The 26579-nt window shown below is 45.2% G+C and overlaps 1 protein-coding gene across 1 annotated transcript in view; it reads right to left on the minus strand.

Moving 5' to 3' along the window:
* Positions 1–2455: 2455 nt before the first annotated feature.
* IKZF3 (IKAROS family zinc finger 3) overlaps positions 2456–26579 on the minus strand; it is a 68497-nt gene continuing 44373 nt past the window's right edge. Inside the window, exons 7-8 of the mRNA XM_084804526.1 lie at positions 20399–20515; positions 2456–5343 (exon numbers count right to left, since the gene is read on the minus strand). Of these exons, the coding sequence (XP_084660652.1) occupies positions 4631–5343; positions 20399–20515 (830 nt within the window). The 3' untranslated portion in view covers positions 2456–4630. The remainder of the gene's footprint in view (positions 5344–20398; positions 20516–26579) is intronic.

Genomic DNA, 26579 nt, shown 5'->3' on the forward strand with positions numbered 1-26579 from the left:
GGGGTCACTGACTGGGCTTCCGGTGACCGTGTCTGCTTCTCCCCCGTTCCACTACGGGCTCCGAGATCCCCTTATTACTTCTGAGTAAACCCATTGGCTGTAAGGCTTTCATTTCCTGGGAGTAAGTGCCATTGAAATCAGTGTGGCTTGCTTCTGAGTAGGCATGCATAGGAGTGCACTGTAAGTCTTAAGGTCTCCCATTGCCTTCAGTGCATGTACTTTGAATCTCCCCCTCCCATTAACTGCACTGACTGCTTCTTCTCCCTTTTGCTCACCAGACTGATGGGCTTTTTTCCTCCCAGAGTGGATGGGGGAGTCTCCCTTCCCAGCCACGCAGGAGAAAGGCTTGACACTTAGGATTTCAATGGGTATTAAAAGTGCCTTTTCGCCTCCCCTGAATAAATTCATCATGCAGAGCTTGGAATGGTCATTTTTAATAGTTTCCTTTTTGGGTGTGGAGTTGTTTTAGATAAGGCAGTAATGCTGAGGTGGTTTTCCATAGTACTCCCTCCCACCTAGCCAGCTGCTATCTCTTCTCCTAGCCCACCTTGCAGGGTCATTGGGAAGCCAGAATAAGGGGGAAAAGCAACAACAGCCCAGGTGGGTGGGGAGAGAAGCAAGCCGGATCTAATGAAGGTGTCCCCCATGAAGTGGTCGCCGGGGGGGGGGGGGCTGCTAGGGATGGCTTGGTGCACTGACCGTATACAAGTCTGTTTGTGGATTTCTTACTTCTGTAGTTGGGAACCCGGAAATTGGTATACCCTTCAAATTCAGTACTGCAAGCAATATACTGCATTTAATTCCATCACACACTGACATATTTAGCCGAGAAGGACTAGCAGTGCCAACAACCTCGGGCTAAGCCACCGAGAAGACTCTCTCTGCCTCAGAGGAAGGAGGGGATCAGCTCCCATAGCCTGCTATCCGGATCGCTAGAAGGGCTTCCCACTTCCTTCCTGCTGTGGAGTTGTGGGGGGGGGGGGAGCCATCAATCATGTTACAGGAACCAATGACCAGGGGAGGGGAGGGTGTATGGAGCCAGCAGCCCCCTTCTGTCCTGATTGTTCCATGCAGCTCGGCCCAGCCATGGAAGGATATAATATGAAAAGATATAATGCGGAGGGACATGCTATCAGAGATACCTGCATACAGGGCCAGTGTAAATCCCAGAAAGGATCTGGGATCCAAAGGACTGGTTGTAGTGGGATAAAATGCCAGGTGTGAAGAGAGCCAAAGTGTGAGGCCGCCAGCCTCCCAAAGGAGACGAGAGCACTTCCTAATGAAGGATGACAAGCAAGGATGTGCAGATCTTCCCGCACTCTGCTGTTCTACTAGCTTTATAGAAGCCTCTTTGCTCCCCCAGCCTGACATCTTGAACGTCCTGCTCTAGCAGTAAAGCACACTTTGACATTTCACAGTAGGCAAAATTTGGTGGCAAGTACTGGATTCCTCCCACCCACCTCCTGCTCAGCTGAGAGGCTTTGCTACTTATTCAAACCCTTTCTGCATTCCTCAAAATCCCTCTGCCATTTTTGCCCCAGCAGAAAACTCCGTATTTACCTCAAAAATTGACTTTAGAGGAATTTGGGTAGAAACTCTTCATTTCAACTTCTTTCCTGATGCCTCCCTTTCCCCAAATCCTGATTCTGTTTTTTGGAACAGGAGACAGCGGACCTGCCCTCCTGTGGCTACCTCTCTTAAAAACAGTCCAGGCAGCAAGTGGTGCATGTCAATCTCTCCTCACCAGCCCCTGGTTACGTTAACGGAGGCTGGCGAATAGTGCATTCCCTCGCCTGCAGGCTTGCAATCTCGCTCAGTGGTACAGCACGTGCTTTGCATGCTTTGACTTTATCAGGCCACTACTTCAAATCTCATTATGTCTCCAGCACAAGCAGCAGTTAGAGGGAAGCAGGAATGTTCATAAACTGGGGGGGGGGGGGAGTGGAATGGAGCCACCAGAAGATAAAGCGTGACATGCGCACACGTGGCAGCAGAATAAGTGGATGCCTGATGGAAGCTACGAATATGCCAAGTGCAGCGTGATAACCGCACTCCAGGGGTGCCATTCTAGATTTCAAGGGAGAAGAAAGGCTTTAACAGAGGGGAACCAAGCTTCATTAAGGCCCAGCGGCTCACCCTCAGGTTCACAGCCAGAAGTGTTGTGTTGGGAGGGCCTAAGGGGGCAGGGAATCATTGCCAGAATGCAAATACAGTTAGCTGAATATGTTTTAAAGGGAGGCAGTTGTGTGGATACTGCTTGCATGTCTTCCCTTATATCTCTGCAAGTAGAAGAGCTACACCCTTACTTTGTAAAATTAACGCTGAACGTTCGGAGGGGGGCCCTAGAATATGCCCGCGGAGACAGGCCACCACATCTTCCCTGTGGCTGCAAGCCTGCCGCTCTTGAACATATTCAAGGTTGAATTGCAAAAAGCAGTATAATAGTATATCATCACTATTGTGATATTTTAAATACAGATATAAACATGCCTCACTCTGACTATAGTTCTGTTATTAACACAGGACACATACACACCCTTTCTGAAGCAAAAGGATTTGATACACACCTAGCACGCGTCCATTCAATTTTCGTAACAGTCACTCAGGGCAGCGGACCAGCCAGCATTTTCGAACCAGTAAAACAGTGTTTTGTCTGCTCATCAGTACTGGGTTCTGAAAAGGCAGTTACACATCAGAGTCTGCCCAGCAGCACACATGACCAGTCCTGGAGTACAGACCTTGCTGGACTCCATCAGACTCCACCTCTGATTCACCCCGTCCTGCCTATTGCCCCTTCAAGGAGGCCAGTACTGTTGAAAAGTCTAAGTTGGAAAGCCTAAATATCCAGAACCAGTGGGCTGCCCAGGAATGGAGATGCCCCAGACGAGAAAAAAATGTGTGACTTGAAAGTTGTAGCGAGACGAGGCTGCACACACGCACACCCATGCTTGAATGGGAATACCGCATAATGCCAGCAACAGTTATAGAAATGGCTTATATCAGTGCTACAAGAAACAAGTATCACTTTTGCATCTTTGCTACTGACAGGGAAAACTGTCATACATCTGCTGCAAACAAGCTGTTTCAATGGCAAAGGGTCCCCACCAAGGAGCACTGGAAACTGCAGCATTGTGAGAATCCACTGCATGCAGAAATACAACTCGTGGGGGCCAGGGTGCAATTTGATGCAAGGATCAAGTGGGTGGAGTTGTTGTTGTTTTGCCCCAGAACCTCTTTTCAATGCCATAGTCCAAGACAGAATGACATGGTAAAGCCTTCCCTGGCAGCCTGTGGGGAAATCACTTGTTTGAATGCTCCCCCACAGAAAACGTGCTCCCCCAACTAAAAACAGCATGGCGGAGAGACGGGCTCTGCTCTGTCCTCCTCTCTGACATGCTGCTGTTCCAAATGCAGGGAGTTATTTTGTACATATGGTGAACCATTCAAGCATGCAGTTATTTATTTATTTATTTAATAGAGGTCTATACCACTTACTATATTTAGAAAATTACCCTGGACAGGGACTAAAGATCCATGGCAGAGCAGATATTTTGCATATAGATGCTCACCACGGAAGGGCCAGGACTGATAAAGAGCAACGCTTCTGACCATTCACAAAGTGCTTTCCCATCACCACTGCGTGAGTCCAGTCACCTCCAAACACCTAAAATTAGAAAGTGAGCCCTGACATACCTCTCTCTTTTTGTCTTTTAGAAATTAAGCAGTGTTGGGGGGACCCATGACAGCTGGATCAGTTTCAGAGGATAATGCAGATGTGGGCCTAACAGTTTTACAACTTGTACAGATAAATATTGAAGTAATTTCTCTGAAGATTTTTTAAAAAAAGAGATCCTCTACAATACAAAGACACTACAAAGACAACAAAGAGTCTTGTGGCACCTTAAAGATTAACACATTTATTCTGGCATAAGCTTTCATGGACATGGTCCACTTCATCAAATGCATGAAATGTTCACCTCAAATTGGCAGATTTATATACACAAGCTGGGCTGGGCTGGGGAAAAGAGATGTAAACCCTGTGGTCGGGGAGAACTGAAATGCAAAAAGTGCAGACAGATAAATTACCTTAACAGCTGCCATTCACAAAACATTACTGGATAATAACAGATACATCATTGCATAAGGCACTTATCATGGTCTGTACTTAATGCATTTCAATTCCCCCTGACTACATGGTTTATATCCCACCCCAGCATGTGTATATAAATCTGTCAATTTGAGGTTAACATTTCATGCATCTGAAGAAGTAGTCAGTGTCCACGAAAGCTTATGCCAAAATAAATCTATTGGTCTTTAAGGTGCCGTAAGGCTTTCGATTGTTTTTGCTGCAACATGGCCGCCCTTCTGGAAATGGTTACACTACAAATTTAAAATAATTTTAAACCAGTTTAACTTTCCTGGCTTTCAGTCAAGGAACCCTGGGAACTGTAGTTCTACGAAGACAGGAAAATGTAAGAAAACATCCACACGATCCCCAGGGTTGCTTGGGAGAAGCTACAATACTGAAACTGGTTTCAAACTGAAATTGCGAGGCCCAAGAAAATCCTTACACTGCTTTACATTTGAAGTATAGCTGTGCACTGTAGAAAACGCTCAAGGCATTCTACCCTCATTTCAGTCCCATTCTGTGCTCGCCACGGACTATGTGGGAGGAGAACTCATATTTGTTATGGCTCCTGTGGCCACACATGTTACATTCAAAAGGGTCACGGAAGCCATGACATCCCATGTGGATGGTGAACATCACATAATCCAGGAAGAGGACGCGACAGTGGTCGCATCGGTAGACCCCAATGAGTTCACCTTCCTTGTTGAAGACTTTCAAGACATCACGAGGACAAATGGCCGGCGGCCTGAAGATGTCGTATGGCCTGGGGTGTTCCTTGAAGGCCAGAAGCCCATTCCGGGCCTGCAAAGGAGGAGGGGCCACTTGGTTTTGATGGTAGGCATGATTCTGGTGTTCCTCTTGGTTGCTGTCTGAGTCTGTGGAATCTTGGCCACTGTGGTTTGGAGAAAGGCCTCTGTCAGAAGATACAGTCTTGTCTCTCGGCTGGGCATGGCTCTTCCCCCCCTCCTGTGGGTTGCCGTTGGGTACTTCAGTGTGGGTGAGCGCCAGGGGGTACAAGCTGCTGATCACAGGCACCATCTCAGAGGTTGGGGCTGCTGGGGGCTGCACAAGCGGGCGCAGCCCTTCTGCACCAAGGTAGCCAACGGCATTATTGATGGCTTGATCCAGCATGCATCCTTGCAGCATGGCATCCCTCTCCTTCTCATATGCAAAGCTTGAGCTGTAAGTCACTTCAAAGCTGGGGCGTTTCTCACCTATGGGAGATAAGAACACTTGAGGGTGAAGTTCTAAAACCACGGTATTCATAGTGGATGAAACCGTAAGAGCACTGAGGCCCTACTCTGGACATTCTACTCAGCACCCCATTCCTTCACCACCATTCCCTGCACATTTTCAGGCCTGACTTACGGAATAGAAACTTGCCTTAAGCTGAAATTCTTCAGCTGCTGAATTCTGCACCCAATACTGATTTCTGCCCTTGTGTGGTACAATTATGAAATCGCAAAATGCATTCAGTTTTGGTCATAATGGAATTCTGCTGGTATGGCCCACTTGTTCATGTGCAGCAGATAACTGAGTCTTTTATATTAAATCTTCCAAGCTAAGTGATAGAAACTAGAACGTCAAACCCTTGAGATACTTATCACTGGCAGTGCTATGACTCAAGGACCACGAAACTCTCCATGTTGTTCTGCAGATGGGGGTGAAACCAACCACTCACGTTTCTTTACTAATGTGCTTGATAGAGTGCTGACAGCTCTCTGCCAATCTCATGATCCATCTGATACTTAAAAGGAATTAAAAAAAAAAATCCCCATAGCCTGACATTTCTCTATGACTCATAATGCCAGTTCTAGAAAAGATTAATCAAATAAAATTCTTAGGCTAGTTTCTCATTTAGGGATGCTAAACTGTTTTAGTTTTTTGATTTGAACTTGTGAATACGATGAACTAGGGAAGTGCCCATCATTATGGCGGGCAGGGTGTATGCAAAGGGAAAGCTTGTAATACCGTGTATATTGCAACCTCTGCTGTGGACGGTGCAATGATTGTTTGCGCATTCTGCGAAGAGACGCATCGCACCCCCTGTCAGTTAGTGCCATTCAGTTTCAGGAACTGAGAAAGGATGTTGCCGTCACTACAACAGAGTCCTCAGCGTCTTATCTTTAGCACTTACAGACACTGTGGGAGAGGGGGCTAAGCTTGGTTACTGCCCCTAATGGCCCCAGCCATTAAATTATAGGTAGGTTTCAATTTGCGTGTGTGCACGCGTCTGTGTCTCTGTGTACACGTGGCCCCCAACTCACCACCCATTGCCACATACAGCCTGCATAGGGCCCTGCAGATGGCCCCTCCCAATCTACTTGATGAGAACAGATATTGGGCCATATTTTGGATAAAGCCAAAGAATGGCTGAGGTATAACAGTTCAAATATTTTACACTGAGCTGTGACAATAACTTTTGCCCCTGCAAAATTTATATTACATTTCTCCTTTTGCCTTTAGAAAAACATATATGACATGGTAAATGGGAAAACTGTTCTTGTGGACTTTAAGATAAATACTGAGAACTGAGAAACGTTAGGGTTTCAAACTAGGGAGTATTTTATTGCCCTGATAATCAGTATTGGGGTTGGAAAAGTCAGTAAAAACCAGATTCTGCCATGCTTTGCACATAATCCCCCAGGTTCCAGCCTGGTTTGCTAGATTTCTTGAGGCAATGAACTGAAAAGGGGGACAGGAGAATTCACATCCACACAGAGTAAGAACAATACTTCCTGAATTTAATTTCCTGAACCTCATTTGTCTTCAAGTGATATCATCCCATAGTGAAATCTTATTGTCTACATAGCATGATTCCTGATTTGGGATGGACAGATCAGTGTATTTCTGGTCTGTGTCACTTTTGCTTGCTTTTATTCATAAGTTTGTTTTGTCCAGTTTTCATATTCAGATGTGAAAATGCATATTTAAATACTTCAATATGTGTTTTTGGATGTATTTTCTCACACATTTCTAGACTTGTTTTCTTTCAAAGTAGCATTTCTAAATGTACTTAATCCTAAAATATGCATTTTTATACATATTTTGATAGTTTTTGAGCCAAGAACTGCTTCACAAAGTTTGGAGAAGTGCAACATCCAAAGGATAATTGCATTCATATCCACTCACTAATCTGGGGGGTGCAGATCTGGTCAGTTCATCTAGGAATTCACTAAGAACAAATTCCTCAAGCATCCCTATTCCTGACTGCTTAAATCTCTAGGAGGAAGTGATTTGAAATGGAAAATGGCACCAAAACACTAAACAGTGGCTGAGGGAAGCAGTGAACAGGCATGAAAAAGGCATACGTCTGGGGCACAATCCAGCAAAAGCTCCCTGCTTTTAAGACCGATGAGAGAGCGATAAGCAGGTACTGAGCTGTCAGATTTTAATCACAGGGATTTAAAAGCACTTAATTACGGCCAGATTGTGCCCTTGGGGTTTTTTCGGGGGAAGATATTCCCCCCTGCCCAGCTCCAAAAGCCATGTTTCCGGCACCAAAATCAGATCGGGTGGACATTCAGTGCAGAGCCCCGACCTAGTTCAAAGTGTTACATGAAAGCACCTCCAAGCAAAGGGTTCTTTTTCAGTGGGAGAAATGCCTGAGTTCACCTAGATTAGAGACAGACACACTGTGGGAGAAGGGACAGAAGATACACCAGGGTGCACATTCAGCCACCCACCACCCCAGCAACATCTCCAAAAAGACAACACCAACCAACCAAGAAAAGGTCCGCATTTCATGTATGCGGAAACCCGGCAGGGAAGAGGAGAGTAAGAGCTGAAAAGTTTCCACCCAGAGACAACCCCCAAACTGGAAAGATCTGAGTCACCAAGTAAAACACAGGAGACACAGGAATTATGGTTTCCACCTGCTCATTTGTACCCAATCTGATCCACTCGATTCAGGAGCGGCGTATTAATCACAGGTGGAAAACCACAAGGTGACCCAGAAAACTTTGGTGCAATTTCAACAGCGATAAGGAATGTGGCATTTCTAAAAACAACCGACGGTGCACATGTTTGTGACATTATTTGGGGTGGGGGTGGGGTTATGTGGAATTGTGGACTTCATTTAAAAAAAGGGGGGTGTTTTCAAGCAATGTTTGTCATTGGCCTGGGAGGGCTTATTGCAGTTCGCTTGTCTCTTAATCAGGAACAGTGAGGCTCGAACCAAGACCGGCAGCTTCCACCTTTCCCTCTCTTGTGCTCATTCACAACATGTGGGGAGAAGTGGGGGTGGGTAGCGTAGTATTCGAAAACGGAATCCCGCACCTGCATCTGAAATGGAGAGTACAGAATTGTGTGACGGCAGACTACCACCTCATTCTGTGTCATATGTAGCACGCCTCTGCACATTCAGCAGGATGAGATGGTAGGATCCTGAAGTGGTAGAGCAGACTTCAGGTGAGAGGGGTCATTCCCCCCCATGGGCATCCCCCTTCCTTGCAAATAAAAAAATAGCACACCAGGGAGAAAGGTACTAGCCAAGTACTCACCCCCTGCAGTGCTGGTTTTCTACTTGTAGAAAGTTTCCCCACTGGGAAACGCTCAAAATATGATCCCCAGTCTTCAGTCTGAGGTGGGACAGTCCATTTTGCCACCTCAAGGCAAAGGTGTTATGAGACACGGAGCTGCCACTGTCTGATTCTCTTAGCCTCCACTTCCTCGCAAGGCCCAGGTAAACATGCTGCACAGCAGTGACGTCGCTCTGTCCTCGCCGCACGTAATTGGCGGTCACACATGGCGGCGGGACAACGCACAGAGCGATAATGTCATATTGGTGTCTTCATGTCTCTCAATGTCCAGTTAAGCTCTGCGATGGCAGAGTGTTAAGCTGGCAAAATGGATTGTAACTCTTGAGATGGCAAGTGGGGGATCACATTTTTAAATGGCTCCCAATGTTAAAAAAAAAAAAAAAAATCCCTGTAAGGAGAAAACTAGCACAGTGGGGCACGGACATGGATAGAACCTTTCTCCCCATTTCAACATGGCATGGGGTGGGGATATTCTGCAGCCTGAGGTTGTACAGTCTATCGCATCTCTCTATTGACTCCACCACCTCATTCCCACCTTACTCTGCTGCAAGTGTGTGCCAGGCCCACACTTCTGTACCTGTTCATCACCCTTGTTCTGATCAGAGAACAAGGTTCCACAAAGGTTTATCCATCTGCACCCTTAGCAGTAACACCCACATCCTAGTAGCCTTGAATAAGGGCTCCTTCACACCAGGCTTTTATCCTGCGATTGAGATTGCTCCTTCACGGAAGTTTGCGGGCTCTTTACATGATGCTGTGAACCTCCAAGGCGTCTCCTGCACTAAATGCCCTTTGTTCCGTTTTTAAATAGATTGCAGATGATGAGCTATCAAATTACCCCACTTGTGTTCCGCTTCAGTTTCCTCCGTCAAAAGAGTTAAAGTGGGAAGAAAAGGAGGGAGATCAATGAAAGATAATGGAAGACTCGGATACGGGGGAGAAGGAAAGGGGAAGGAGTCAGGGAGAAGGAGTAATCCTGCATTTAAAACGGAAGCAGAAAGCCCCGTTTTAAATGCAGGATTTTAGGTTGGTGTCCTAACTGATATCCAGCTGGAGAATCAACCCTCTTCCTCCAGCCAGGTTTTTCACCTCAGCATTTAACAAGAAGTCAAATCAAGGTCAGGCAAGGGGCTGGTGGGAGCGTGTCTTGGTTGGAGGGAAAAAAGGGAGTGAGTCACTCTTTTGGTCACATTTACATAACACCACCACATAGGGTGGATTTTATAAAACAACAACAACAACGTGACAGAAACAGTTGCACTGAGACACCCATGTATTTCCTTCTTCCTTGCTCCACAAAAAAACATTCACCAACCTGTACCATACAGAAGCTACGTGGCTGAAGTTGCGCAATGTTGCAGTAACGCACGTGGACGTGAATATGTGAGTGGACCACGACATACAGAAGTTCAGTATGACCTCTTTTCAACAGAATCAGCTCACATTTTCAGCTAAAACAAGTGACAGACATGCTCACACAGGTCAGCCCAAACAGAAACCCCTGCATCAAGCATTAAGAAGAAAAGAAGTCAGATTAACAGCTGAAAGTTAGGAAGCTGCAGAACTTCTAACACCGATGTCTTGGTACATGCTGTTGTGGCAAACAGCCACAGCAGAAAAATGGATGCACCAACTGAAATTAGCTCAAGGCAAAGTCAGCACTGACACAAACTCTCCCGCCACCTGAGGCGGGAAAGCACACATGCCAGCGGTGACCAGCATTGCTGCCTGTACTGCGGGCTCAGCCCTCTTCCCACAATGCCTTGCTCCAAGATCCAGGCATTTGGGTGTGGCTGCTTCTCTGCTTGCTCTGAGAGGATCTGCAGAGCGGGCGATGGTGGCAGCAACAACAGGCTGGGGGTGGGAGATGTGGCTGTGGCCGCGGCGGCAGCAGCAGCAAAGGGAGGACACGTGCCACCAGCAGGTCCTCCTGGCGGGGGAGGCGAGTGTGAAATTTGCCACTCTTCCTGCTCTGCTGCCTGAGATGCAGGAGTCACCCCACTTCATGGGAGGGATGGCCCTGGGCAAACGCAAAATATCTGCTATTTATAAAATATGGCGTGCTTTTATTTCATATACAAAATAGGAACTTATGCAGTGATATTTGTCAAAGCCTTTCCCAGGGGCATCGCTAGGTTCTTAAACGATCCAGGCCACAGGCCCATAACAGAAATTTGCACATGCATATATATATATATGTCCGAGTCGAGGCGCACCTCTTCTATCCATCCATATATATATATATATACACACACACACACACACACACACACATGTATGTATGTATGTAATCTATACACACATGTAAGCATACCACACACACACACACATACACACACACACACGTGTGTGTGTGTGTGTGTGTGTGGTATGCTTACATGTGTGTATGTGTGTATAGATTACATACATACATACATACGAAGTGCGCTCTGACCCTCCACCCCCCTTCAACTCAGACCCCAGTTCAGCGTTTTGGAAAACATCCCGCTTCTGCTCGGGCCAGTTTGTAGTCGGTCCGCTTCAACTCATCACCAAGCCTTAGTAAGGGTTAGGAAAAATGAGTCTTTATGCTTCCTGTTGACTACCATGGGAAATGAGAAAAAAAATGTAACTTTTTTCTCTTCATCAGAACTAGATGATAATTTCAGGCATAGTAGCCCCCTAGAAGAGGATTACATCTGCCCAATGTCAGAAAAATAGGTGAGGGTTTATGTTTTGATTTTCTTTTAAAGGGAATTGCCAATAACATTTTAATTCCTTGGAAGAATTGGATAAAAATGTCAGGATTCATTGCCCTATTAGAGGAGATCATGTCTGCCAAATTTCAGAATGATAGCCACACAGGTTTTTGTGCAAGGCTGGCCTTGACATTTTGAATTCTCCAAAAGAGGACATACTTATCTCCCTATGTTCCTTGTGGACCATTACTCTGAAAATTACAGACAGCCTAGAGGTGTCCCTAAGTAAGAAACTATCAGGGTGGAAACTGAGCTGATAGAACCCCAGAGCAGTTCTGATTCTGAGGAAGATCAGCAATCCGTGGGAGAGGAGCCAGCTCATCCCTCACAGGCACAGCAGCTGGCAGAGATTCCTCCTGCCGGCATTTCTGAGATAGATAGTGACCCTGGCAGTGAGAAAGTGTGGGAGGGGGGCTTGCTAGACACTCAACGCAGACGCAGGGAGCGACGAGCGATGGAGGGCGTGGGAAGGAGGCGTAGTGCCTGTTTGTCGCACAAGCAATGGCCATGTCCCGTGGACCCAAGGGAAAGAGGGAGGATCTCTCCCTAGCCCATAAGTTCAGGGTCTTCAAGTGATTCTCCTTCAAACGGGGACCAACTGCCTACCCAGAGCATAGGCTACTCTGCTGTTCATTGCTTAGTCGCTGGTGATTAGCATCTGAAAGAGTCATTAAGTTGTAAAAGGATTAAAGCCTGGAAAAGAATCCTTTCATCTGTGTCTTGAGTTGGCTATTGGAGTGTACTGAAAGAGGCTGCTAGGGCGCTCCTGACAGAAACCAGCAAAGTTTCAGAAGGATAGGTGCAGCAGTTCATGTGGGAGTTCTTCAGTTTGCTTTCCTTTCCCTTCACCCTGCCATCCCCCATAGTTTTTGGGTGCATTCATATGAAATTGCACAGGTCATTAGAGGTGTCCCCCAAGCAAGAAACCTGCAAAGTTTCTGTAGGATATACACGCATACAAATTTAGAATTCTTAAAACTTATTTACATTTCACCAATGTTAGCAGCAGGGGAATATAGGTGGGAAGGTGCTATTGCACTCATGTCCTGCTTGTGGGTTTCCCGTGAGCATCTGATTGGCCACTGTGTGAACAGAATGCTGGACTAGATGGACCTTGGGCTGATGCAGCAGGTTTCTTCTTATGTTCTTAAATATAGAGTACCTCTGAGCATATGCAGAATGCTTTTCTTTCAACACTGAGCACTTACATTCTCCCCATATCAATTCTATTCCCCTCTACGCAACCATCCCTCCTCATCCTACCACCCTCCAGCAACTCTTCATAAAAACAGATGTCTTGTTTCTTGCAACTGCTCTCTACCTCCTCCTTGTTATGCACAAGCTCTCATTGTATCTTCCTCCCCATAACTTCTTTTGTGCCATAACATGCAGAACATCAGGTGCAAACCACCCTGCAAAAGTAACCTGTGCTGGAATCCTATGCACACTTTCCTGGGGATAAGCCTCATTAAACATAATGGCGCTTCTGAGTAGACATACATGGGATTGTATAAATGAGCGGTATTTATCTCCCCACCACTTAAAAAACAAACCAAAAACTCCTATTTTTCTTAAAGCTTTCTGTTCATAGGAACATAGGAAGCTGGCTTATACTGAGTCAGACCCTGGGTCCATCTAGCCCAGTATTGTTGACACTGACTGGCAGCAGTGGCTCTCCAGGGTTTCAGGCAGGATTCTTTCGTAGCCCTGCCTGGAGCTGCTGGGGATTGAACCTGGAACCTTCTGCAGGCCAAGCATGTTGCTCTGCCCCAGATTTGTTTCTCTGCAACCACGTGAACCCACTTTTCTCAAAGATTTGAGTGAGGAGAACGATTAAAAACAACCCCCTTATCTGTTTGTAAAGTCAAATACCGTTCAGAACTTCTCTTGCCCACCCAAGAGAATTCTCTTTAAGAATTCCCCAAGATATGCCCTGGGTGTAATAAAGAAGAGAAAGAAAGAACGGGATAAAGGATGGAAGAAGAAAAGAAGAATGGTAATTCGAAATGCAGGGGTGGGTGGGTAGAGAGAATTCTCTAAGCCAAGTGGCTCCTTTAAGAGAGGTGGTACTTCAGAGGAATTTAGGAGGCTGTGGAGAGTTTGTAAGGATTGCACGTACTTAAATTAACTTTATGAGGTGAAGTGTCTGAGGGCTTTTCCTAGCTTTTTTAAAACTGTAGAACCTATTTAAAAGCCCCAGCAGTTCCTTGATCATGACGCCACATAGCCCTAACCCTCCTTTTGGAGTAATTTGAGTCCTACAGCTATTTAGGATAAATTAAAGTGGAGAGGGAGAAAGAATTTTGTGGAGGTTGATTGGATCCTTTGCTGTACTGAAGCTTCTGCAGAAGCCAAACATTCCAGTTTGGGGCAGTAAAATCAGATGCTGTGTGAATCCTTCTCCCTCTTCAAAATGTCATTGCAAGCAAGCTCCCAGCAGCAGGCATGGTAGAGTAGAAAAGTGGGGCGGGGAAGAGAAAAAACCATGAGCCAACTGTGGAAGGAAAGGTGGCAGTTTCCCCTATAGTTTAAAAGGCCGGTGCATTCACACCAGAGTCCCTATTGGTCTGCCAAGGGAGCGAGTCCTAAGGCCTCCTAGTAACAGCAAGGCTACTGAGCTCAGAGGGAAGAAGCAGGCTTGTATTAAGTAGGGCTGTGCACTGCTTCGGATCTGGATCCAAATTCCAAACCAAAGCAGGGTGATTTGGACCAAATCAGTCCAGATCCAAAGCAGGTACAGGTTGGTCCAAAGTGGGTTGGATCAGTCCGAATTACTTCAGACAATTCTGAAGCCCAGTCAGCCTGTCTGGGAAATGTAACAATTTCCTTAAGATGAGGGAGGGGAGAGGAGGAGTTGGGAGGGGGGAACTGAGTCTTGGCAAGTGACATCTAGCTGCCAATAGGGCTGAACTTTTAACCCAGCAGTCTCCAGTCACAGTGGGATGATTGAAAGTGGGGTGCAACTACTATAAGGAAAGGCTTCAATGTTTGGGCTATTTAATTTAGAAGGAAGGCAAATATAGGGGGAGGTTTATAAAATTATATGGAGTAGAGAAAATGGAGCAGTACAATAAATAAGCCGAGTTCAGTGTCACCTTTTTCCAGGTAATGCGTATTTCAGCCAAAGAGATGTTTAATCTTTTCCTTCCCTTAATAAGGAGCCTCAGGTCATCCGGTGAAGCTGAATAGTGGCAGATTCAGGACTGACGAAAGGAAAGTACCATTTGCACTGCAAAAAAACCTACACCAGAGATTAGGTATAGTGACCTCCTAATGGTCACCTTAAACACCTTCTGATTAGGATCTCCAATCCCCTGTGTGGCTTGTTTACCTTTTGTTTTAGTCTTTGAGAAAAGGAAACTTTATGCATGGCTAGCACAAAAGCCACCAGACCTGTCTGGCATTTGGCAGGTTCAATCAGTTCCATGGGGGCTGCCAGATCCCCAAATTCCATGCACCTATATGGAAGCACAACTTAAAAGATAGCTCTTTGCTTTGACAGATTTTCTTGAAAGAAGCTAATTTTACCTGCGACTAGCACAAAAGCCACTGGAACTGCCTGAAATTCGGCAGGTAACCTCCATGGGGGCTACTAGGTCTCCAAATTTCATGTATTTATCATACAAACTAAAAAAGTTATGGCCATTTCTGTTTACCAATGCAAGTCAATGGGAAAATGTAAAAAAAGAAAAGGCAATTGAGACAGCTCAAAAGATCCAGGCACATCTCAGAAGATCCGGGGCTCATGCCCAGGTAGGCCTTTATCTAACAACGCCCATTGCCTTTCCTAAGATCCTGGGAGAGAGACTAAGGGTGCAGTTCTATGGACTGCACCCTCACTGCTTGGAAGCCCCCAAACTTGTGGGCTTCCGAGATTCCTATGTCCTCCTACCCTGAAGCCAGCAGCGTGGGAGGAGCGGAGGAGGCAATCTTTGCCGCCCCACTCTCCAATCTCTTGTATTTTTGCTAGACCGTTTCTTTAGCCCATCTAGCCAGGCACTTCAGAGGGGGAGGGAAGGAGGCTGGAGGAGGCTCAAGATAACTTGTATCCTGGCCTCTCTCGTTTCCTCCCTCCCCACTGGAACACCCCCTTCCCTCCTCCTCCAGGGTTGCTTTTCCAACCTCACAGAAGCAGCCAGTGTGGTTCTTTCCATGCTGGCGGCTAGGGGGATGGGCCTGGGGTCGGATCTCCGACTCCCCCTTCTGAGGTTGGGGTGCTGTCTCCAACCTCGGAGGGGTTTCCCATGCCTTCCTAGGGACCGCAGGATTGCTCTCTTAATATAATTTGTTATTATGAAGAATCATAAAGAAAATATCCAAGGAGACAATGGATTTCACCTATATTTTTGTCTGTAAAGTAAGGGGGGATGTTAAATGTACTACACCCTGTCAACAAGTAGATTTAAATGTGATGTGTTTTTTGTTTGTTGTTCTATTTAGAAAATTAATATAATTAATTTTAAAAATTAAAAAGTTAAAAAGCCAAGGGGGGGGGGGGTTCCCATTTACAGATTTGTTTGAGGGCCTTCATCCTCACTATCTTACCTTACCTGACTAGCATCTAACTGAGCAGGAGAAGTCTGATGGGTGTTAGTAAGAGACAGAGCATTCTGGTGGGTGGAGGGGGTTGGCTGACATAAGGGAAATGGAGAACAAGTGTGAATTGAGCTTCCTTTGGTAGAAGTTGTTTGGGGCATAATTAAGGTTAAACAGGGTTTTTTGTTTTTAAAGGAACAAATTAACCATTTTGGGCCAAAATAGATAACTGACAAGCTTTCAAGGAAGCACAAAAACAGAATTAGTGTTGCCAACTGGTGAGGAAAAAAGCAATGCCTGGCCTGTTCTTGTGCTTTTAACAGCAATTCTGATCTGCAGAAATCAGTTGGTGATGCTTTTTCCTCCTTTACCTGTGGTTTTTCCTTCTTTATCTGTAAGTAGCGTTAACTTGGGAGTGGCAACAGCAGTAATTGCCCCATGCACAACCTAGGCAGGGTAGCAAAATGAGCCTTAGAAGGTCATGTAATATACTGACAGTTATGAAATGCAATCATTTCTCCCTCCAGTTTGAAATGATCTGATGCATTCATACGGTGTCCAATGAGAAGCTCGGTATCAGCTCGCTTAGGGCTAAGTGAATGGCACCATCTGATGGCTGACTGCTTGCAGCCTAACACAGTAAAGCATATTCTGCCGTTTATGTAGAATACCACATTTTTATCCTGCCATCCTCCATGCAGCTCCAGGTGGCATTCATGGCTTCCCATGTATACCACCTCGAGGCTGAAAGCGAGTGACTGATGCAAGGTTGCCAAGTGAGCTTCATACCAGAACAGCGATTGAGACCTGGGTTTCCCTGGCATAAGTCCAATATCCTATCCACAACACACATTGGGTTGAATCCAGAATCTGCGTTCTGTGGATGGAAGGACTCCACTCATGGAAGGTGCCTCTGTCTGGTTTTCAGGGACCCCCTCCCCACCCCACACTGCGGCTCACCCCATTCAGCGAAGTCCCCTGACCCTCTGCATAGTATTTTCAGAAGGCTGGAGGGTCTGCTGTGGGGAGGAGGGGGAGGAGAGGTCTGCTTCTGCCAGCCCAGTTGCATGTGACTAAATCTGGTTTCAACCCACTGGCTCTACTAAATATTGCTGGAGGGGAAGGAGAACATTTATATAACTATTAAAGGTAAAGGTGTCCCCAACCAGTCGTGTCTGACTCTAGGGTGTGGTGCTCATCTCCATTTCTAAGCCCAAGAGCCAGCGCTGTCCGAAGACGCTTCCGTGGTCATGTGGCCGGCATGACTGAACACCGAGGTGCACGGAACGCTGTTACCTTTCCCGCCGAGGCGGCACCTATTTATCTACATGCAATTTCTTGCTTTCGAACTGCTAGGTTGGCAGAAGCTGGGACTGAAGACGGGAGCTCACTCTGTCACGCGGCACTCGGGTCTCGAACTGCTGTCCTGCTGACCTTATGGTCTGCAATTCAGCGTCTTAACCACTAAGCCAACGCGGCCCCACAATAACTATTACACATATGTAAACTCCCAGCTGATCTTTTCAAACATGTGATCATTGGTGGGAGGGGGGGTAGAGGGGCTAAAATCTGAAACTTTGGGTCAAATCCTGAAAGCGGTCAATCCCAGGGACAAGCAAGTCTCGCCACACTACCTTCGCAACCACAACTGCATCTGGGTAGTGCTGCTACTTTGCAATATCCAAAACGCTTGTGCGGACTGTAGATGCAATCTAGCTTGTGCAGGATTCATACGCAGGGACCCTTTTCATTTTTGCACAGATAACTGAAAGCTCTTGTTTGTAAAGGTCTGAAGGAGCTCTCTGTGATTATGGTGATTGTCCCCTGTCTGGTTTTGCAGAGTCAGGGGAAAAAATTAAGATCAACTTTATTTTTGTTCAAGGCATTAAGAAGAAAGAAAGAAAGAAAGAAAGAAAGAGAGAGAGAGAGAGAGAGAGAGAGAGAGAATGGCAGTTAGTCATAAGACCTTGCAGCAAGATCAGATAAAAACACAGTAACAGAGATCTTCTTATAAAATTATGGCAGGCCGCTGTTTAATTTGGGTGTGGGGGTGAGGGGGAAGGAAGAGGATGTTCAATGTGGGCTTTGGATATTTTCATACCTGGAACAAAACATCTTCCTGCTCTGGACTGAAACTCATTAAAAAAAAAGATATACAGAGACGGACGTTAAGGACAAGAAAACTGGGCCTCTTCTGGGGTCTTGTGCCCAAATGTACTGCTTCATATGGTGTAATGAAAAACCTTGGGGAGTTTGGCCTCTGACCTGCTGAGGCTTCACTAGGCTTCAAGCTTTAATTAGCTTGCCAACTGGCCAGGGAGAAAGAATACATTGGCCCTGCTCCTGTGCGTTTAGCAGCAATTCTGACCGCAGAAATCAATGAGTGAAGCTTTTTAAAGCATGGAGACACACAACATCACTTGCTAATGTCACACAGTTGTTAAAGGAAGAGCTACAGAGGCTGGTGAAACAGTTGGAAAATGTGCCTTCAATTAGTAAATTAATCAACCAAAGGTTTAATTGATTAATTCATAAATAAGCAAACAATCAGTGGAAATGGGTGGTAAGGGCATGCTTATTTAACATTTTCTTTTTTTAATCCCTTATTATAGAAGCCCACTACAGCCTAAATAGCCTTAAAAAATTAAAGACGATCTTTCCCTCAAACAATGACTTGTGGCCTTGGTTGATTAAATTGTTCCATCTATTTCTTTAAAGACTCCTAAACTAAGGTTTTGATAATGTACAAATATCTGTAAACGTTAATTAGTAGAAGGCAGACAATGACCCTGTTTGGCTGTCCAGCTGCAATCTGTGGGTTAATTCTTTAACCCGCAAATTGCGGGGATACACGCCTTGTGTGAGCCACACACAAGCTGCTTCCGGTTTCCTGGAACACCTTGCAAACACAGCATTTGCAGGTTCTTTCCATGGCATCTGAACTGGGGCACGTGGGGTTGTTCATGGGTTAAACCCCAAGTTAACCCATGGCTTGTTCTTGGGTTAACTTGGGCTTGTTTAACCCACAAACAACCCCAAGTGCCCGTTTGGATATCATGGAAAGAAACTATGAATGCTGCACTCATGGGTGTTCTAGGAAATTGGAAGTGACTAGTGTGCAGTGCACATTCCAGCAATTCAGGAGTTAATTAACCCACAAACTGCTGCTAGATGCCACTGTTACATCCAAACAGGGCCAATGAATCAACCCTTTGCACAGCTGGCTAGTTTTTTCATTTTGTTTCGAAGGTGTTTCTTTCGCTTACTATGCACAATCTAAGTTGCGTAAGGTCATTCTGCAAACTGAAATCCCATTATAATAATCCTGTTACAATGATCAGATATCAACATTATATACACATGCACACGCACGAGCACTTGCAGCATGCCAATAATTACAAAAAAATCCACCAATGCTAATATTAGTACTAACAATACTAATATGTTATTATAAACAATAGCACTAATTAATACTCATAATTCATAGGGGAACTGAGCAAAGAAATCACTGTAAAAATCATCAGAAATAGCACAAGGAATTGATTTTCTAAATTGAGAAAATGTATGTTCTCATTGAGGATTTCATATTCAGAGTACATTAAAAACAGTAAAGCTAAACATAAAAAGAGTTTCCATGAAGCTGTGGTGTGTGTGTGTGTATCTTACATTTTAGTAATATAGCCGTGAGTGATTATTATTTTAATGCTATTTCATCCTGATGTCCAACTGTGACAGGGCGTAAAAAATAAAACATTACATCTGTTCCTCTCCTTCTAGCAATAGTAAACTATCATGCAATGTCTTCCATATTTAAAAAAGGCACCTATTATTGAGATATTTTTAAAAAATATGCAAATATATTTAGAGTTGATCAGTTAAACAATTAACAGGAAGATAGTCAGCTGAAAGAGATTTCTACAAAATATATCTGCTATAAAACCTGCTGGATGGGGGAACAATGATCACATCCCGCAGTGGGATAACTGATGCAGAATCTCGTATGCTGCCTCATAGGGATCTGAATGCATCCTAATCTTTTGAATCATGGTTGTCTGGATTTGCTCTTTTTACTTGGAGAAGTGCCACTGATTTCAACGGAAATCAATCCAATGATCTCTTTAAGGCTTCGGGTTTCAAAGAGTTCACCCCTCACCCTCAAGAGCGTTTCCATTCATTTCAGGGACAGGTCTGCATGTGCCAAGGAATGCACATAAAACTGCCCACTTAATTAAAATGAGTGGGGAAGACAGCCACAAAAGAGTTACCATAAATATTTCTTGGCCGTACAGGGGTCTGAATGTGTGAGTGCTGTTTCCTATATATGACACAGTATTAATTCCTGCATCGGACAAACACAAGATTATGAATTGACCCATGCAGAATAATCACGCTACATTACCAACTTTTTCAATGGCTGTGCCCCAAAGAGATTCCATTTTAAAAAAAATTCTTACCAATAAATTTCTGTGGCATGGAACTTTTCCGTTTGGCAACATTGCTCGCTAAGCGGTCCAGGACAAGGGCTCTTTCAGTCCCCATCTCAGTTTTGCAGTGCCTTCCCTCCACACTTTCTAGATTGGGAACAGAAAAGAAAAAATCAAACTAAAGAGTAAAAAAGATTTAAAAAGGAAGCAAGGGAGGTTAGAACAAGCAGTTGCCCACAACCGTTCAGCCGGGAGAGCTAAATGGAACATGCTATATGGTGGTGGTGGTTGTTTCCACCCCCCACCCTTCTTTTTGTTCTCATACCTCTATTTCACCCCTGTGGTCAGCAGAGCTGGGGGCAAAACACCACACATCCAAACCTTGCAGTTCTCAGACTCACAAAGGGGAGCAAAGAACCTCACAGAATTAACATCTTGATTGAACACTTCCTCTTGCTAATGAACAGTCTGGACCTGGTAGTTTATGAAATGCAGAGGGAGACCTTGTCCCGCCCAACTTTCCATCTGATTTTGAGTAAGACTGAAGACACCTGCAGACAGGCCCTGCATGCTTAAAGGGCAACAGCAAAAGGAAAAAATTCAGCCCTTTGGTTATAGAAACACTGATGCGCTAAAAATGGAGGGGGGGGGGAACTTGATGTAATCTTGACATCTTTACACCATGAAACTCTATTTATCATCATCATCATCAGGTTGGATCATACTTACAGTAGACCCATTGAACTCAGTAGGTTTTCCATTAGGCCTGACTAACTTAGGTCCCATTGATTTCAGTGGGTCTGTTCAAAGTATGACTGAGGCTGGAGCCAACACATTATTTTTATTACAAGTGGAACCAGCAACAAAACATTGCAGTGTGGAGTGCTCCTGTTCAGCGTTCCAACCAGCCAGGACCTCTTCCAGGGTACTCCATTCCATTTCCCCACCTCAGTTTTCCATTTTTCCATCCCCCCCCCCGCCATTTTTCCTCCCAACAGTTTTCCTCAGCATTCTGTGGCCACCGAGCATGCTCAGTTCGCATTGGACTATTGTAGGATTTTTTAAAATCCATTTTAAGTCCCCCCTCCCCCCTGACTTTTTGTACTTCTGGAAACCTTGGGTTCCCTCTGAGCATGTTGCTACCTCCCTCTTGTTTCTCAGTGGCCCCATTTTGGCTACAATCCTGTTGGCACTCACCAGCTGAGCTGTTTATTATCCTCCTCCTCATCTAGAACAATTAAGGTACATGACACTTTACAGAATCACCTAAGGGAAAGTACAAGTCTTTGCCCTGAGGAGCTACAGAGGGGGAGGGAGGGAGGGAAGTGTGACAAGGGAAGAATGTGTGTGCCCAAAGTCATAGAATCATGGAGTCATAGAATAGTAGGGTTGGAAGGGGCCTACAAGGCCATCGAGTCCAACCCCCTGCTCAATGCAGGAATCCAAGTCAGAGCATCCCTGACAGGTGGCTGTCCAGCCTCATCTTGAATGCCTCCAGTGTGGGAGAGCCCACCGCCTCCCTAGGTCACTGGTTCCATTGTCGTATTGCTCTAACAGTCAGGATTCAGGAAGTTTTTCCTGATACAATCAGTCCCATACAACCAGCTCCCTCCTCGGAGTGGCTACGTCATTCACACACAGCTTCCATCTGCTTGGGGTCTCACCATGGCACAGAGGCTTCCCCACAGCTGCAGCTGCATTTGGACTAGGGATGTCAGAGAATTCCTGCACGGATCTCGGTGAGGCTGAATGCCAGTGCATTCGGCCCCCTGAAATCCGTGGCGGAACGAAGCCCCCCCCCACAAAATGGGCCCGGAACGGAGCGCCTACCTACTGCCGTTCGCACTGGATTGCGAATGGCGGCCGCATCTGTGGCCGCCATTCGCTTCTTCCATATAGCCGTGATAGGCTACGTAAATACTTATGTAGCCTATCACAGCAAAACTAAGGGAACGCAAATGGCGGCGGCTACAGCGGCCGCCATTTGTGTTCCCTTTCTTTTGCTGTGATAGCCTACGTAAATATTTATGTAGGCTATTACGGCAAAAAAGAAAAAGAAAGGGAACGCAAATGGCGTAGTGGCTGCCATTTGCATTCCTTTTTTTTTTTTTTTTTGCCGTGATAGGCTACGTAAATATTTACGTAGCCTATCACGGCAAAATACAGGGACGCAAATGGCAGCGGCTACGGCTGCTGCCATTTGCGTCCCTGCAGGCTGCCCAGCGTCCAGATGTCCAGCTGCGGGCGGCCCCAGCTGGTGGCTCCGCGGAATCTCCACGGAGCAGAGCCGGCAGGAGAGAGTTTCAGGGGGAGGGACGGAGCGCCTCCCTCCCACCGCGGATGTCCCTGGACAAAACCAGGTGTTTCATACATCCCTAATTTGGACCTAGGTTTAGTTTCAGCAAGAGATGAGGGCGAAGACAGAGGCTGAGCAAAGGAAAGACGTGTACTTCAAAGAGGAATTTGAAGGAAAGGAGCTAGAGACAGCACTGTAGAAGAGCGAATGGGCAGAGCTTGTAGAAATAGACTTCCTGGTGACTGAGGATGGTAGAGATAGAGACATGAAGGTCGCAGGTATATATCAATACATAAGAGCGGGGGAAAGTCAGGGAGGGCGTTGAAGACAACAGTTTGAACCGAAAGCTAGGGATCAGTGATTTTTCTCTCTTTTTAACAATTAACAATAAAAATTATGTGTGCTAGTTTACAAGGCTTGCCAACTTCAAATAATCATATAAGAGAAAGCAATAACAAAAAGTGAAGTAATAGTCAACACAGATTTTCCTACGACTTTCAAAGATACTATTAAGCTAACATTATCATCTGATCATAATACAGAATCTAGACTGTAAGCTTTTCGGTGCAGGGATATTTAATTTGTTACCATATCATGTTAATAAAGTACAATATATGTAGATTGTATAACAATAATAACAATAGTATTATTGTTGGTAATCTCACCATCCCAGTAGGGGAAATGGGTCCAGTTAGAGGACTTATCTGTTTAAGTATTTAAACGATAGCTGATATTCCTCATATTCCATCAATAGAACTGATGTTATGTCAAATAAGGCTTATAAATCATATTCAACAAGGTGTGAACGCAGCCCAGAACAGTTGTTTTCAAACCAAGTTCCTCAGAGCCCTGGACTTCTAAGAAGCTTATCAGCAGTTCCTTAATGAGAAGATTGGTAATAGCAGACAACCTTTCTGAAAGATGGCTTGCCCTTCAACTATTTCTCCAAACCACATGAAGGCACAATGAAGCGTTGGGGGTGTTTGAGGTCACACAGTTTGCACTGGGTGACAATGCTGGCCACAGCCCCACACAAACCAAGGGATCATCTTAGGATATATCCCAGAATGAAGCAAAAACAACAAAGTGAGTCTTTGTGGCACCTTAAAGACTGACTACCCATGTGTTGTGGCATAAGCTTTTGTGGGCAAGAACCTATTTCACTGGAGGCTTTGATCCATGAAAGGTTATGCCACAACGAATTTGTCAACCTTTCTTTGTAACTATATTTCCCTTCATTTCCATTTAAACTGTTACAAAACAATTGAAAATATTAATATAAAGTCACAATTCAAAAATTAAAGGAACCCATTACAATGTTTACAGTTAACCTGAAATTTGATTAATCTTTATTCTTCCGGCACCATCTCTCCGTGCAACTAATTTAGGGAGACAGACTGCAGATTAAGAACATAAGAATCACCCTGCTGGGTCAGACCAAAGGTCCATCCAAGTACGTGTCAAATGTCTTGTTACCCAGAGTGGCCAGGGAGGTTGCCACCAGGGGCGTTGTTAGGAAAAAGCCCACCTGGGCACGGGCCCCGGATGTTTGTTGAGCTGTGCCCTGGATCTTTTGAGCTGTCCTAATTGCCTTTTCTTTTTTCATTTTCCCATAGACTTGCATTGGAAAACAAAAACGGCCTAACTTTTTTAGTGTGTAAGACAAATACATGAAATTTGGAGGCTTGGTAGCCCCCATAGAGCTGATTGAACCTACCAAATTTCAGACAGTTAGGTCCAGTGGCTTTTGTGCTAGTCACAGGTAAAATTTGCTATTTTCAAGAAAATGTGTCAAAGCAAAGAGTTATAGTTTTTTTGTGCTTCCACATATGTGCATAGAATTTGGGGATCTGTCAGCCCCTACAGAGCTGACTGAGTCTGCCCAATTTCAGGCAGTTAGGTCCAGTGGCTTTTGAGCTAGTCACAGGTAAAGTTTGCTATTTTCAAGAAAATGTATCAAAGCAAAGACCTATATTTTTTTTTGTGCTTCCACATATGTGCATGGAATTTGGGGACCTGACAGCCCCTATAGAGAGGACTGAGCCTGCCATAGTTCAGACAGTTCAGTCCAGTGGCTTTTGTGCTAGCCACAGGTAAAATTTGCTTTTTCCAAGAAAATCTGTCAAAGAGCTATAATTTGTTGTGCTTCCACATAAATTCATTGAATTTGGGGACCTGGCAGGCCCTATGAAGCTGACTGAACGTACCACATTTCAGATAGTTAGGTCCAGTGGCTTTTACGCTAGCCATGTGTAAAGTTTCCTTTTCTCAAAGTTTAAAATAAAAAGTAAAAACTGTCAAGCCACCCAGGGGAATAGGGATCCTAATCAGAAGTTGTTTAAGGTGACCATTAGGAGGTCACTATCCCTAATCTCTGATGTAGGGTTTTTTTGAGGTCCAAAAAACCTTTCTCCCCCAACTTTTCTGCTCTTACATGCCCACTGTTGGGAGCTTGCATGCAATGAAATTTTGAAGAGGGAGAAGGAAGAGAAGTAAGAGCTCCATGTGAAATACTGGTATTTCACACAGCATCTGATTTTACTGCTCCAAACTGGAACTTTTGGATTCTGCAGAAGTTTAGTAACTTCAGTACAGCAAAGGATCCAGTCAGCCTCCAAAAACTTCTTTCTCCCCCTCTGCTTTAATTTCTTCTAAATAGCTGTAGGACCCAAATAATCCCAAAGGGAGGGTTAGGACTATGTGGTGTCATGATTGAGAAACTGCTGGGGCTTTTAAATAGGTTCTACAATTTTAAAAAAGCTAGAAAAAACCCTCAGCCACCTCACCTCATAAAGTTCATTTAAGTACATGCAATCCTTGCAAACCCTGCACAGCCTCTTAAATTCCTCTGAAGTACTACCTCTCTGAAAGGAGCCACTTGGCTTAGGGAATTCTCTCTACGCCCCCCCCAACCCCACGCACATTTCCAATCGCCATCCTTCTTTTCTTCTCCCCTCCCCTCCCCTCCCCTCCCCTCCCTTCCCCTGTCTGTCTGTCTGTCTGTCTGTCTGTCTGTCTTTCTTTCTTCCTTCCTTCCTTCCTTCCTTCCTTCCTTCCTTCCTTCCTTCCTTTCTCTTCTTTATTCCACCCAGAGCATATCTTAGGGAATTCTTAAAGAAACTTCTCGTGTGTGGGCAAGAGAAGTTCTGAACTATATTTGAGTTTATACGAACAGACAAGAGCGTTGGTTTTTCTCCTTCCCCTCACTCAAGTCTTTGAGAAGAGTAGGTTCACATGGTTGCAGAGAAACAAATCTGGGGCTGTTTTGTTTGTCAGTTGCCATTATCCAGCAATAGGAAGGGCTGTATCTCAGTGGCAGAGCGCATGCTTGGCATGCAGAAAGTCCCAGGTTCAATCCCCAGCATCTCCAGGTAGGGCTACGAAAGAATCCTGCCTGAAACTTTGGAAAGCTGCCGCCGCCACTCAGTTTCAACAATTCTGGACTAGATGGGCCCAGGATCTCACTCATTGTAAGGAAGCTTCCTATGTTCCTATGAACAGAAAGTGTTGATTAAAAAATGGGAGTTTTTGGTTTGTTTTTTAAGTGGAGGGGAGATAAATATTGCTGATTTGTGCAATCCTATGTATGCCTACTGAGAAGTCCCATTATGTTTAATGAGGCTTACCCTCAGAAAAGTGGGCATAGGATTCCAGCAGAAGTTAGTTTTGCAGGGAGGTTTGCACCTTGATGTTCTGCATGTTTACTCAGAAATAAGTCCTGAGTTGTGCGCATGGTACTGCAGGCTTAACACAGTGCCTGTCCAATTCCATCTAATGAATTGACTCCCCTTTCAGCTCAGTCCTATGCATGTTTTGTCATTTGTGGGTTTGGGGGGGTTGCATGAACTCTAGCTTCAGTGGTGAGGGAAAGGCACTTAGTACATGCTCAGAGTTTCTCCATAACTTAGCCCTAGT

This window comes from Heloderma suspectum, chromosome 6 (genome assembly GCF_057233095.1).
Source record: "Heloderma suspectum isolate Gila_16-S chromosome 6, 16-S_ref, whole genome shotgun sequence".
In the NCBI taxonomy this organism is placed as follows: Eukaryota; Metazoa; Chordata; class Lepidosauria; order Squamata; family Helodermatidae; genus Heloderma; species Heloderma suspectum.